This window comes from Podarcis filfolensis (assembly GCF_964270895.1).
Source record: "Podarcis filfolensis genome assembly, chromosome: 11".
Lineage (NCBI taxonomy): Eukaryota > Metazoa > Chordata > Lepidosauria > Squamata > Lacertidae > Podarcis > Podarcis filfolensis.
Genome location: NC_139613.1, coordinates 25728103 through 25743867, shown reverse-complemented (window position 1 = coordinate 25743867; position 15765 = coordinate 25728103). Strand labels below are relative to the sequence as shown.

General features: G+C 38.7%; 1 protein-coding gene across 1 annotated transcript in view; it reads left to right on the top strand.

Moving 5' to 3' along the window:
- Positions 1–15650, top strand: part of TRIM23 (tripartite motif containing 23) — a 16362-nt gene extending 712 nt beyond the window's left edge. Inside the window, exons 2-11 of the mRNA XM_083576187.1 lie at positions 684–846; positions 4480–4601; positions 5200–5478; positions 6068–6250; positions 7889–8104; positions 9060–9194; positions 10472–10601; positions 10696–10806; positions 11301–11425; positions 11826–15650. Coding sequence (XP_083432313.1) covers positions 684–846; positions 4480–4601; positions 5200–5478; positions 6068–6250; positions 7889–8104; positions 9060–9194; positions 10472–10601; positions 10696–10806; positions 11301–11425; positions 11826–12005 — 1644 coding nt within the window. The 3' untranslated portion in view covers positions 12006–15650. The remainder of the gene's footprint in view (positions 1–683; positions 847–4479; positions 4602–5199; positions 5479–6067; positions 6251–7888; positions 8105–9059; positions 9195–10471; positions 10602–10695; positions 10807–11300; positions 11426–11825) is intronic.
- The last annotated feature ends 115 nt before the right edge of the window (positions 15651–15765 follow it).

Below are 15765 nucleotides of genomic sequence, written 5' to 3'. Positions count from 1 at the left end.
AAGTAAATAAATAAATAAATTGGAATTTTTGCTGTTGTGGAATAAAAAATGTGATTTCTTATAAAGACCTTCATAGGAAAATAGTTGTTACTTTCTTTGAAGTGCTATCTTAAGTTCAGTTACTTGAAAGGTTCTCCCTCCTGTGTAGAAGTACAACTATACTACCGAGACTAAGGCTGCAGTCCTATACCTATACCCCTTACCTAGAAGTAAGCCCCAATTCACTCAGTAGGACAGATGTGTGTAGTAAGGTCTAGGAAATACAACATACCAACCACTAAGGAAGTGCTTTGGGTCATGGACTACAGTTTTTAGGATCCACTAATTATCTGGTAGTTCTTAGTATATAGAGCTAACCTGAAACTTTATCATAATGAGGTCTGACCTGAGAGACTGATGCGGCTGTCCTCATCCCCATCCATAGTGGCATCTGTTGGCTGCATCCGAATATACATAGTTAACCACTTAGGAACATATGAAGCTGGCTTATACAGAGTCAGAATATTGGTGTAAGTAAGTACTGTTGATGCTGACAGGCAGCGCCAGGACTTCCGGCACGAGTCCCAGGCCTACCTGGAGATACAAGGGATTGAACCTGGGACCTTTTTTGCTTGCTCTTTACCACTAACTTTTAGCTCTTCCCTAGTGCTTAAAAACTGAACGTATTCCCTTGTAAATTATAGGTTCTGGAATGTGGAGTCTGTGAAGATGTATTTTCACTGCAAGGAGACAAAGTTCCCAGACTGCTTTTGTGTGGTCATACAGTCTGTCATGACTGTCTCACTCGACTTCCTCTCCATGGCAGAGCAGTCCGGTGTCCTTTTGATCGGCAGGTTACTGAATTAGGTAAGCTGCTTAGAAATTGTTGAATTAAGAACATAAGAAAAGCCCTGCTGAGAAGACTAATGACCTGTGTAGGTCCACCATCCTGTTCTCAAACTGACTAACCAGATGCCTATGGGAGGCCCATAAGGAGGACACCAGTGCAGCAGCACTCTCCCCGCTAGTATTAATACACTACCTCTGACGCTGGAGGTAGCAGTCATTTTATATAGGTTTGCCAAATGGGCAGGTACAACAGACACAGCTTGAATATACTGAGGCAAACCACCACTTAAAAAACAAAACACTGACATTGGTTCCAAGGCAGTTCAGAGGTTTGACTTGTGCCCTTCAAAAGTTGCAGTGATGTGATGTGATGAAAAGAGCAATGTGCACTATGAAAACGTATGGAAGATTTAATGTTTTAGGGGAAGGATTGTTGGAAAAATGCTCTTGGGGAGACGGTGACCCCCCCCCCCCGGACCTCTGAGCGTCTCCCGGTAGGCACATCTCTGGAATGGCATGTCCCTTCATCTCCAGAGTGCCTTTCTGGGACACTTTTCATATGAAAAATGCACACAAGTCTTCTAGCATCCTACAGCAAGAAGAAAGAAACATCTGTAGATCTAAATTTTATTTACATTCTATACAGACAATCCATAATCACGTCTGTGTTCTCCAAGCTCTGGCAGAACAACCTGTTGCTTACTGCAAAAGTGAAGGTACAGTACAAAAGATGCTCAGATGGAAGAGATAGGACAGTCTTCCGTTTCCACACTCTTCTCAGACATCTCATGTGATTTATACTAATCACACTAGCAGCATCGGCTGCATAAAATTCCCAACAAGGATAACCTCATTTGAAGCGTAATAGATTATCCAGCCTATAATGTATTGAACACATTGAAATATACCTTAAAGTAAAACAAGTTTAGGATTTGCCTGTAAGAACATTTACTTTTGAGAAGCCTTGGTGGTTATGCATGAAAGCAAAAGTCAAAATCCAAATTTTTCCGCATCAACAAGGGTCTCTTCTAGAACTAACAGTGAAGAAACATAGGTATCTAGGAAGCTGCCTTACACCATGTCAGGCCAGCAGTCCTTCCAGCTCAGTATTGTCAGCACTGACTCGGGTTTTGGACAGGGATCTTTCCCTACCTAGAGATGCCATTGAAGCTACCATTGAACTATAGCACTTTCCTGTAGCCCGCTGCTGCCAAGTGTGCAACATCATTCACTCAGAACTATTTCAGATTTTTATTTTATTAAATATGTGTGGTAGTCAACCAGTCATATTCAGAGTAGGCCCCCTGAAATCTGTGGATTTAGTCATGACTAACTTAAGTCCATTGATTTCAGTGAGTCTGCTCTGATATTACTTAGTTTGATACCACCCTATATTTCTAATCTTGGTCACATCATCGTAATATTGTAAACATTGCTTGTGAAGTTATCTCAGGACAGCTGTTTAGTGCTTAATGTCATAAGACAATAAAAATGGTAGGAAGTTCAGACACGTTGAGTCAAGCAAGGCTGTGTTTGTAATGCAAAATAGTTCTATTATGTAGCATTAATTTGTATAATGCCATCTGTGTGCATGGAACTGCAAGGAGCAGCATAAGAAAAAGACATGTCCCTGCCCTGAGGAGGTTACAGTCTAAATTTGAGCTGTAGGGAGAGACAAGGGTAATAGTGCATAAATATGTATACTTAAGGATTTGTTCTGGTTGAGCTGAGGGCTGTGAAAAGGGGGTGGTGGTGATGAAGGATTTGAAGTAGGGAAGAGTGGCATCAGGTAGGAGGCAACACTGCAGAAAGAACTGAGCTGTTTAAGAGAGCAGACATTTCCTTTTAAACACAAATACTAGCTTCGTTTGTACAAGCCAACTCAGATCCCTATTAAGTTAGGGTGCAGTGACCCAAAACAAAACCTTTGAAGACAAAAGTGCCCATCAAGGCACCATTAAATGTGCTTAATGAAACAGTGTGTGGCTCAGCCTTCATAAGCCTTACTCCTTGTAGTATCTTACAATTAAGCTGAACAACCTGAATATGTTTGTGCCTCAGTCCTAGGGAGAAATCTGGGAAGAAATCTTTGCCACACCTTTCATTTTCTCTCCCCTACTCACCGCTCAAATATTGAGGGATTGGGGAAAAGCAATTTGCCGCTTTCCCCCTTTCCTGTTTGTAGAACTTGTAGGAATTCCTTCCATGATTTCTCAGTCTTCACTTTGCATCCACCCCCTTCCAAAGGATACACAGTTCAGTTATTTGAACTAGGATTTGACTTTCTGCGAATGGTTACACATTCCCATCAACAGCACTAAGGGACCTTCATCATGGAGGTGCATTAAATTGTTCTTTCTCTTTTTGTCGATCACTGTAAAGAGACTGCTAGTAACTTCTCTGAATTTTCCTCCTTTCGGTGGTGGGAGAGTTTGGAAAGGGGCTGAAAAGCTAAGCTATGGAAGAGAGAACAGCCTGGGCAGTATGTTAAAATAAACACAAGACCCAGTATGCACTAAATTAGCACCACTACTCAAAAATCCTCCCCGCACCCCTTCCTGTACTTGTGTGCCAGACAATCACAGCTATCCTTTTCGAGTTTTGGTCTGGTTTCTTGGGCAGGAGAACTCTTCTTAATATCTGTTGCTGAAAAGTGTGTGTTCTGGCTCTGATGTCCTCAGTCACTGATGAATCAAAGAGGAATGTTTGCCCATTTCGTGACTGGTGTACTGTAATCAATGGGCTCAGTATTCACTCCAGGATTGCCCACATAATGCAGTCTTGTTTCTGATATGCAGGCTCCCTGCTATTCAAGCTTCATGCATTTTCTAAGGAAAGGCTGCCAAAGGCTGTAGGTTTGTTGTTGTTTAGAATGTTCCATAGATTTCATGTAATAGGCATATCTATAAAATTATGTAACCTGCACATATGGTATATGTCTAGTAAATATTTTTTTAAGTGAGGAACCTGGCAGTTAGCACTTTGAATAGTTCCTACATTAGCTGAAATAAATTTGGACAGGCTTAATCAAAACCACCATTTGTTTTGAAGTACTGTCCTGGAATCCATCCATGAAAATATATACATGTGAAAAGGTAGAAAACCCAGCTGTCCATGAAGTATTTATCCTAACCTCTACCAATATTTGGGTGGGTTAATTAAAAATTGAAGCCAACAGAGATAGAAGCAATTTGTAGTGGGTCAGTACAAATTTGGTAGCACTAACATATTTAAAGGCTTGCTGTTAAAAATGAATAGCACAATTCAGCCCAATACCAGCATTTTGTACCCTGTTGAATTCTTCAGTGTGTCCCATTAAAATGAATGAGCCCTAAGTTATTAACTTTAGACTACATGCAAAGGCTTCAGATCAAAGATCGATGAGTGAAAGGAAAAATATATTAGTGCTAATCTATGAAGTCTTCTGAAAGTTAGCAGAAAACGTCTCACACTGATGTTCCACAACCAAACATGGGGTTACAGTAGGAGAAATATGGTGAATAAGGAAGATCCAGCATATAGTTTATAAAATCTAATGGACCATAAGATCTTGAGAGAGAGCTTGTGCAAACTGAAAAACTTCTCTGGCTATAGGATCACTTTTCAAAAGAATATTGTTTTTGCTGACTTGATTTTTTCTTTCCAAAATAGGAGATTCTGGTGTCTGGGGTTTGAAAAAAAACTTTGCTTTGTTGGAACTCCTGGAACGACTTCAAAATGGGCTTGGTGGTCAGTGTGGGACAACTGAAGAAGCCATTGGCCTCTCTGGAGAGGTAGTAGTAATCAACTTTGTATTTCATTTTGTGTCACTTTCAGAGTAGTGTTCCCAATCACTTTTTTACATTTCAGTTTGATTGTCATTTTCAGATGTCATGGATAAATGTTTGATTTTAATTCAGTTGTTTCACCAGTATAAATGATTGCAACATTACTACATTAACAACTGAAAGACCTGGACCTAAATTACATGTTCAGGAGTATCGAGTGGTACAGATTTTCCTGGACGATATAATTTCAGATTTGTACCTGCACTCTCAATCAGAACTGTCAAGTAACGGCTGTTCTACTTGATATTTCTGACTATATAGTTATTTCTAGAAAGCATATGCTAGTTCCCTAGAGCAGGTATCTATAAAAATTTGTTTCATCGATTGGGCAATGATTGGGCAAGTGTTGGGATTTGTAGCCATCATAAGCGTTCAGCACTTTTATTCACCAAGGTGTTTAAAAAGATTTTACTGATTTAATTGTGTGCATTTTAGTCTGTTTTTCTTGTTAATGCCGTACAATGCCTTGGAATCTAATATGAAAAACATTTTTATGCGACCAGTCACCATGAGTAAATAATGTTCTAGTTTTTCTTTTTGTTAGTGCATTGTCCGCTGTGATGAAGATGAAACGCATCTTGCTTCAGTATACTGCACTGTTTGTGCCACTCACCTGTGTGCAGAGTGTTCCCAACTCACACATTCCACGAAGACACTTGCAAAGCACAGACGTGTGCCCCTTGCTGATAAACCTCATGAGAAGACCATGTGCTCTCAGCACCAAGTGCATGCTATTGAATTTGTGTGCCTGGAAGAAGGGTGTCAAGCCAGTCCTCTCATGTGTTGTGTCTGCAAAGAATATGGAAAGCATCAGGGTCATAAAGTAGGTTATGTCAGTTCTTTATTGTCCAGCTATGTCATTGTTAATGTGTGACTGAAAAGGAGAATTTGTGTTGGGTTTTTTGCCCATTTGAGAAACCATCAGACTATATTTTGTTCCCTCTCCTATTCTTTACATTACTTATTTAATAAATTTAATAAAGGCAATGTTCCAGGGTATCATTAAGCTATCACTAAAGCTGCTTTTCTGCTGCCACCTAGTAGGGCTGCTAGACAATTTTGTGTTTGTAGATTGATGTATAATACTGTCCAGCTAATGCTTATATTTAATTTTCCATCTCTCTTGAAACATAACGCCTTTACATACTTCTTGTTAAATAATAATAAAGTTTAAATATTTTAAATCTTACTATGATAAATTAAAGATCACTGCTTTTGAAAGATGATTCATGCAAAGGAGCATGCAAAGACTAGTTACCTTGTGCGCCCACATTTCTGCGCTAAGCACCTGAGGCAGAATGTCCAGAGTTTTGCTCTCTTTTCTCTCTCATACTGGTGGGGGGGGCAGAATTTGTAGATGGGAAGAATTTGGAAATGGGTGTTCAGATTTACTTTTGATGCTTTCCCCTTAGCACAGTATTTTGGAACCAGAAGCAAACCAGATCCGTGCTTCCATTTTAGACATGGCTCACTGTATAAGAACTTTCACAGAAGAGATATCAGATTATTCTCGGAAACTAGTTGGAATAGTTCAGCAGATAGAAGGAGGAGAACAGATAATTGAAGATGGAATTGGAATGGCTCATACAGAACATGTAAGCAAGCTTGTCATTTCCTCAACCTGCACGTAATCTTCATTATAACTGTTAAAATCTCCCCACCCCTTTACACTTTTTAAATGAAGCAGTATCCCACGTTATCCAGAATTAACATGACTCACAAAAGCTTTTTCAAGGCCATTTATCAAAAGTAAGTTGGTATGGGCAAGGGTAGAGGATCTTCTGGAAGGAGAAGATAGAGCCAAGAAGTCTGTTCTGTTAACTCACCAGTGGTAGTGGGCTATTTTGCAAAGCTGTTTTTCAGAAGAAAGCAGCCATGAAGAAGCAGAAATGATTGATTTTGGAATAATTATAGAGATGATAATGAAAAATACAGCTAGGATACAAAGTGCATGCCTAAGTACTTAGACTTACCTAGTAGGATTTTTATTTACTGTATTACCATATCACTAAATGATTTGGAAAGTTTTTCATTTTCAAAAATGGCTTACTATGTAGCATGGCAGGTAGCTGCTGGTGCAATACAAACCTGGCATTTCCTGGACATGTGGAACTTAGGTTTGTGGGGTTTTTTTATTCCAGTCTGTGTTTCTATTTCTTTTCAGAATCTCCTAATGCTGTTCCCAGCTGATTTGACTAGGACACCAACCTTAGTATTATGCAGAAATAGCAGTGTTGATTATATAAGGTTTTCTATGGAAACATCATGAATTAGATTAGATTAGATTAGATTAGATTAGATTAGATTAGATTAGCTTGCATATTTCATCTGTTGGTGATCAGGCTAATTTACCTGGTACTTTTGTTAGACTTTGCTTTAGATGTAGCGATTTGTGTGTGGTACATAATCCTGTATTCTAGAGCTACAATTTTGGCCCTCAGTTACTTCTAATTTGTGAATTTCACTTCTAAAAGCAATGAGTTAATAGGTTTACAGTATCTTGCTAAGGCATTTGGATAGATACTACTGGGAAAGTGGAAGGACCATAGTGTTAAGAGTAGTTCTAACAGTGAGCTGTTAATATATATTATAGAGTACTGTGTCTCTTCTAGCTGGGTTGATTCCGAATAGGGAGTCAGCACTTCCAACTCATAGGAGAGCCAACAGAGATCATGAGATTTGAAAACAAAAAATATTTTGGTAATACTTTAACATTCATTTTTTAAAAATATTATTTTATTAATTCCCCCCCCCCAAAAAAAACACAAATAAAAACAACAATACATATTCAAACATAAAAAAAGAGTTGACTTCCCCCTATTCCCTTCCCTGGTTCCATTGTTTATCATCATACCGCATGTCCATTTTAAATTGTAAAATCATTAAAATTACTTATTGTCTAGTCATAATGTCTTTACAAGTATTTATAAAATCCTGCTAATGTATTAACCTGTGTATGTATGCAATAAAGTCCTTCCAATCTTCTTGCACTCCTTTAACATTCAAAACACACTGACATTATTCTTCTAGCTTTCCTCACAATAATGGAGGCTGGTAACATTTTAAAAATGAACACTAATTCTCCAGAGAAATTAGTGCCTTATGTCTTATGTTAAGCAGTCTACTGGAAATTGGTGTGCCAGCCCATTGCCACGGAGAAGGATATTAAAGCTCTGTCTTAAAGAGGTCTGCAACAACATAATGCCTGTCTCCTTGATTTCATAACCACCCAGGTCCCAGGTACTGCAGAGAATGCTCGTTCATGTGTACGAGCCTATTTTTCTGATCTTCATGAAACCCTCTGCCGCCAAGAAGAAATGGCACTTAGTGTGGTTGATGCCCATGTGCGGGAGAAATTGATCTGGCTTAGGCAACAGCAAGAAGATATGACTATTCTGTTGTCCCAGGTTTCAACAGCTTGCCTTCACTGTGAAAAGACATTGCAGCAGGTGAAGTATCCATAAAGTGGCCCTCTTCCATATATATGTACTTTAGGTTGCTGACTCAGGTTGACAATGTCAGGTGGTTCATAAATAGTTGTTGGGAAAATACTGTGTTAGGGATTTGCTTTTATTGGGTTAATTGTATGTGTAAGCCTAGTTATTCTAAAATTCTGCTTCTACAAATGGTGATTTGGGACACAGCAGTGGTTTGTAAAAGTTTCTCTGTTGGGTGAGTCCCTTGTGGGAGGGAGAAGTATTGGATAACAAAAGGATAACAAAAGGGGGAAGATGGAAGGCAAAAGTGCTGTAGCATTTGAGTCAAAGGATAGGTTTGAAATATAAAAGTTTAACGTAGTTGGTGATGCCTTTTTCTAGTGAAAAGTTTGGGAGCCACACTTTGGAGAAGTAGCTAGTTGTATAGAAATTAATGTAGAAACCTATTAGGCTTGGCTTTAAGAGACAAAATACTGTAGGGGCAATGTTCTTACATAGTCACTTGAGCATTAAAATAAAGGTGTTCGGCTGCCTCTCATGTACCAAGCAAAATAAAACAAGAAAAGGAGCAATTGTGTGTGTTGATAGTAGCACCCATTTTTAATCCTAATTAGATTCTTTTTCCATTCAAGTCTTTATATTTGCCAGTGTTGTTTCAGTTGAATAAAACAGTAGCTTTCTTGTCTTGGTTCCTGCGTAGTGTTACTGTGTTTTCCTTAAGACAAACAAAAGCTTCTGTGAACAGCATTCCTGTCTTCCATTTCTCCATTGTTGATGTATCATGAAACAATTTATTTCAGTTACAGTAGAGTTTAAAATCTGCTTGAGTTAAAGTTCAATTTTATATTTAGTAAAAAATGTAACTTTCTTTTTGGTAGACGTAACTTCTTGCTCAGCTGGATTTTGAGAAGGAAAACACATAGGTGGTACTGCGTTCATTGTATTAAATTTAACTTCCTTTTTAAAGGATGACTGCAGAGTTGTCTTGGCCAAACAAGAAATTACAAGGCTTCTAGAAACACTACAAAAACAACAACAACAGTTTACCGAGCTTGCAGACCATATACAACTTGATGCTAGCATTCCAGTTACTTTTACAAAGGTACAGTTTTCTCATGTTTAGGTTGCTTCAAGACTTTGATCATCAATCCAGAGAGAAGTAAGAACTCTGTCCCCTTCCTTCCTTCCTTCCTTCCTTCCTTCCTTCCTTCCTTCCTTCCTTCCTTCCTTCCTTTCTCCCTCTTCTCCTCTGCCACCACAGCAAGAAACACTCATGGCCAGCTGGCTTTTGAAGCTCCCCAAATTACAAGTAATTTGCAACACTGTGCAATCATGTCTTGGATATATATACATTTTTTAAAAAAGATAGACCCAAAGACTAGGGTGACTGTGTAGGAATGTTTTTCTGTTGTTTAACATCCTATAAATCATGGTGGCTGTTGCCCTAATTCGAAGTGTTTTGGTTAAAATAGTATCTGCTATGCACTTTGCACCTTTTCAATTGTGCATGTTTTGTTTAGTCAAACATATTATCTTGCAGATTGTCGGACTAAAATTGTAACCATTCCGTTCACAAAACTTTTAGTATCCTCAGCAAAAAAACCCACAACTTACCAATGAGAGAAATTAATCATTTGGGGTAATATCCAGCATCATGCAAATGGTCTTCAGCTCACACAATGTGGCTTGCCCTTCTTTCTTTCACCTCCTGCAGCTCCCCAAACGCTGGATGTGCTACTTGGGTTATTTTCTTTTGAATATTTTATATTGTTATGTGCAAATCATTTAGATCTTCTTGGTTAAGTGAAATCTAACACTTGTTTAAAAAATAAATAAAAGCGTTGGCTTTCTACTTAGTCTTGGCTCACCCACAGAACCGGCATCCTTTAAGATGAAACTTACGTATCCTAGATGAGACACAGTGTCAGAAATTCAAAGCGCTCCATGTGTCCACCCAAATACACCTGCACAAGAAGTAATCAATTTCTTCTGACTACTGCTCCTCACACTACAATGGAAACTCCTGACGTTGGGTGGTATTCAGCTAAATTTTACTCAGAGGAAACCCTCTGAAATTAATTAACATGACTAAATAATTTAAGTAGGTCCACTCCGAGGAAAATATAGTTGATGGCCCATCAAGACATATAAATTCATATACCCCTATGAATTGGAGCACGAGTTTCTTCCATTACGACATTTAATCATCTTTGCAGTTCACGAAACTTAAAACACTGTTAACAAGCAAGAAACTTACATGATACATTACATTAGGATTTTCCTTTGCCACAGCACCTTGAGCTAATAAAAATTCTTTTTGCGGGGCGTGGGGGGGGGGACAAACTTCAGGTTTCTCAATATCTTTTTTCTTGGCTGCAGGACAACAGGGTACACATTGGGCCAAAAATGGAGATTCGGGTTGTAACTCTGGGATTAGACGGAGCTGGCAAGACAACCATTTTATTTAAACTGAAGCAGGATGAATTCATGCAACCTATTCCAACAATAGGCAAGTAACATTGATTTTGGAACCAGTGAAATGTATATATAAATCCTTTGTCAGAAGTGTGATTAAAAGGCCCTTCCTTTCCATCCTCCTTTAGGTTTTAATGTTGAAACTGTAGAATATAAAAATCTGAAGTTCACTATTTGGGATGTAGGAGGTAAACACAAGCTGAGGCCTTTGTGGAAACATTATTACCTCAATACACAAGGTAAGAGTGCCATATTTCATATTTTGACTCATTGAAATATACAATGAATAATTGTGCCTATTAAAAGTAAGAAAGGGAATGTTTCCTAGGTTTATTGTCAAATGCTGTAATTCTAAACACATCTGTTTGAAAGTAAATTCCATGGAAATCAATGGGTATTGCGTTGAAGGGTACAACAATTCAGGGATCTGACTGCTAGACGACATTTTAATTTCTTTTGGTCTCTGTGACGAGTGATTTGCATTTACTTTCAGATTTGATCTTTGGCTTTGCTTCAGGCTGATACGGTTTAGAAAGTTATACAGTTTATTTTAGTAAAGAAAATGGTTCAACTGCTAGTTTGTAGTACATAAACAATTTCTGGAAAATATGTATAGACTTCAGATGTAGAATATAGGGCTGGGGTCTTTCCCCTGTTTCCTAAGTTATAATATCTGCATATGGAATGAAAACGTGTAGCAAAATGTAGCTGCATAATTGTTCTCTTCCTGTAGCGGTGGTGTTTGTTATTGATAGCAGCCACAGAGACAGGGTCAGTGAAGCACACAATGAACTTGCCAAACTGTTAACAGAAAAGGAGTTGCGAGATGCTTTGCTGCTGATCTTTGCCAATAAGCAGGTATTGTGGTCCTTTTTTAAGTTTTCTCACTTGTCTCAATTTAACTTCATTTTGCTAGTGTAAAGTTAAGTATGGAAACAAAATTTAAAAGGCTATATTAATTGTAATGTTTCCTCTGATAAACTGTTAATTTAGCCGAAAATAAATAAAAACCCCAACCTTCTTAACATTCTGTTTTGGGGTCTTCTATTAATTTCCAAAATCTTGCAGATAAGAGTTCTAGCCACGTTTCTTAAAAACATAATTGGTACTTGAATACTTGTGAAGATTTAAATATATTTAACAAAATTCTGTAGGTTTTGGCACTGACTTTAATTTTCAATCTGCCGCATTCATTAGGTAAGATTACTAATTCTTAAGTTACTGTCTATGCATTTAAGTATATGGTTGTTGTTTACAGGATGTGGCAGGGGCACTTTCCGTAGAAGAGGTCACAGAATTGCTGAGTCTGCACAAACTCTGCTGTGGTCGGAGCTGGTACATTCAAGGGTGTGATGCCCGAAGTGGCATGGGACTGTATGAAGGACTGGATTGGCTCTCGAGACACCTGGTAGCCGCAGGTGTGCTGGATGTCGCATAAGGTCCTCTTGAGAAGCGTTAAGCTTGAAGATCACTTAATTTATTTGTGTGACTTGAGATGGTGAAACACGAACTTTTCATCTAAGGCTATGTATTCTAAAGAAAACAACTAACATTTTTGCTGGAATGCTTATTGGAGTGTGGTACAGTGAGTGTGTAATTCCTGTAAATTATGGTAATTTAATAGTGGCATGGTGGATTTGCAAGAAAGGTGCCTTGGTGTTGTTGTTTTTTTAAGAAATTAGATTTGAAAGGTCTTACACTTCCCTATTAAGCAACTAATTTATCTTCTCACAAGTACTTTAGGAACTTAGCATTTATTTGACCTTGCTCCTTTCAGAGTTGGCCTAGCTGCATTTGCTTTTTCTCAGATCTCACTTGGGCACGCAGGCACACACAAACCACTTCTTGATAAAAAGAAAAATAAAGTAGACATGGTGCCGGGTTGGGCATGGAGCCTATGTACTTGTAGATGTGTGTGCATTTCGTCTGGGTACCTTGTGTAGCTTGCATGTGTGAGAGTGTGGAATGGGCACACCTACCAGTAGCAAGTGGTCCTTGGTGAATGCTGCCATCAGGCCAAAAGACCTTTGCCATCCTTACTCTGTAGCTCCAAATATCCCCGCTGCCCCTCGGAAGCTACTGCAACCAAACTCCTTCAAAGTTTCATTGTCGTTTTCCTCCATCTTCCATTTTAGAGGAAAAAACACCACCTTGCAGAAGGACTAGCAGTAAAATGGATGCTGGAGTTTCTCATGCAGGATGAAACTCTTGGGCCCGGGTTAATGGCCGGTCAGGCCTCCAGCTATCCAAGTGTAGACCTAAATGTGCCCTGGTTAAAATCTCTCCTCAGTTGTATTTGTTTGTCTGACTGAGGTTGCAAGTGGACGTTGCCTAAATATACATTTTTAAAGACATTTTTGGGGAAGTTTTATTTTAATCAGCTTCTTAAAATCCTCCTTTCCCTCCTTCATCTGAATTCCATATGTACATTGTGCCATGCAGGCAACTTCTGATCTGGTGGTACATGATTACATACCCCTCTTTCCATAAGATCAGTAATGGTTTATTTTCAGTTCTTGATGGGAAATCATGTACAGTTTTGGAAAGCTGAAGTACCTCTCTTGCAACTCCCTATATAAGAAACATTGAAGCACAATTACACTGTCACAGTGGCTGCACTTTTACTCAAATCTGGGGTAAGCTTTGCCTTCAAAACTTCTTTTCGGCTACAATTCTATGGTGGATAGGCTTGTATATATATTTTCTAACGTCAGAGGATCTGTGAATGGGGAAAGCTCTGTAACAAGGATCTGTAGCAGTTTATCTCATTAGCCTTAATCAGTTTATCACTTGGTTAGCTGCTTGAGCACATTGTGTTTTGCAGGTCAGTGAAATATTTAACCCAATTACGTGAAGACACCAGTTGTTAGCGTTTGGATTCATCCTTTTGGACATTCAGTGCACTGAGGAAAAAGGATGTGTGTCTTTGACAGGACACTCGAGTTACAGGACCCAAGTTCTGTAACATACATCTGGATAACCTTCTGCAGATACCCCAATGGGGGAATTGTGTGGAGCTGTGTGAGGAAGTTCCCTTATACCATGAAGAGGGCATGTATGTGGTTGAGTAAAAGTTCAGAGTTCAAATGCTGATTCCACGCTGCTGTAGTCACTAGTCCCCAGGCTGCAGCAGGCAGGGCTGAGGCAGGCAAATTTGACTGCTGGTACTGGCCTAAAAAGGATAGTTCTGTTTTTTAAATCCAGATTTCTCTCCCCAAGCAACATAGGAATTAAACTTCATGCCCTTCTGATTGTGCTCTCAGCACAAGAATTTCTGCTTCCCGGACAAAATTATCCTCCCTCTCCTTCCCATGGACTGTTCCAGGGGTTTTACCAGCCTTCCAGAGCAGATTTGGGAAAGGAGAGGGGAAGCTGCATTGCATTAGCAAGAGTCCTAGTGCTGGCTTCCATTGACAAGCTGGGTTAGTTGAATCTGGCCCGTAATGTTCCTTTCAGAAACCCTTTGAGTAGACTGTTTTCCCTATGTTGGTTCTAGATAACACAACTAAAATTAGATCATTATAACTAGTAATTAGATAATCCACATGCAACATGTGTTTACTTCAAATAGAGGTCTGTTCAAAACGTTAATCCTGAAATGGTTGAACGTGTTGCTTTTTGTAACCAGCTATACACATTGAGGGATGCAGCGCAAGACCATGCATAGGTTTTTTGCATTAAGTTGCACTGTGTCCAGTGAGGCTCGTTCCTGTGTAATTGAATATAGGACTGCAGAACTTCCTTTCCAACCTTTCTGATGAAATGTTCCTGGTAAGCTGATCTAGAAAAATGTTACTAAGGGCTCTCAAATTTTTACAAGTATAAGACTCCAAAGTGTCTGAATACCTTGAAAGCTTCATGCAGTGTTCAGTTAGGAATGAATATTGCATATAGTAGGCTGTCACAAATTCTACGTCTGATTTTAAGCATGAGAATTCTGCTACTTAGCTGAGATACAGTTGTTGTCATGATGCAGTTCCTTTCTTTTCTGGCTCTTCTAGATGAAGCAGATACTTACAACCACTCTCTTTAACTGAAATCTTGTTTGCCGAATCCTGCTTTGTTACAGCAAGCGGCTATCACTGCCCATACAAGAGACCTTTACCCTCAAGGAACTTTCCTCTGCCTCAGTGAATAATCTCTTCACAGCATACCACAAAGCTAGACTTGATGCATTTATGTGCAAGGCGTAGCTGTGTGTTTGAAATAATTTGGAGACTTTTGACTGCATTTCAGTGAGGCCAGGCTTTCACTTATTTATACCCTCTTTTATTTTTCAACACTATTCAAATGCATGACAACACGTGATAATGCAGCGGTTGGGAAGGGTAAATGTGAATTGTTCTTCTGTGGCTTTAATTGCTGTAGCGTTATTGTTCTGGGCTCTCCTTGTAAAACACTCAAGATGTTTTAGGACATTGGATAAATACTTGTTTTTCAAAAACCTGTTTGTTCCTGTCAAGCTCTACTATAAATGTAGTGGGCTTGCATTAAAAGTATTGAAATCCACTTAAGTGACTGTGAACATAAGTGTTGCATTTGTTTGAATTCAAACAATTACCAGATAAAATTTTAGCAGCTTGTTTGTACTGTATATAACAATTTCAGCTATAAACTTCAAGCTTGTTTCATATGATGTTGAGCGTCAACTCAGTTTAGTATACTGATATGTGCTAGTTTTTAAGAAGTGTTTCAGCTCCAAGGAGATTTTTAAAGGTTAGCATAAAAGCTGTATTAAGAACAGACGGTTTGTAAAACAATTGGGTCATAGTCTAGTTTTAACTGTGAAACTAAAATGCAACATTCAGTGACAATAAAGAGGTGTATATTAATGTATTGCTTTAAAAAATAATGTATTAATGTATAGGGCTTCATTCCTTGACATACTCTAGCTTTTAACTGTATGTAATGAATTCTTTTCTAATTGTGGCTTGGGAGTGAATGGAAGTATAGCACCAATAATTCCATGTTCTGGGGCTACACAAGGTATAAAATAGCTCACAAAACAATGTTGGATTAAAAAAAATTGATGGTGTGATTTCAAAATGGCCTTGGACTCCTAACAATAAAAATTCTCTAACCAGCTGGTGGAATGTGTCGTCTTTCTGAAGTAGATTTTTGCCACTTAATTTTTCTTCCCCCCCCCCCAATCAAATATTTATTTATGCTTAACCAAGAAAGTGAATAATGAGTGAATG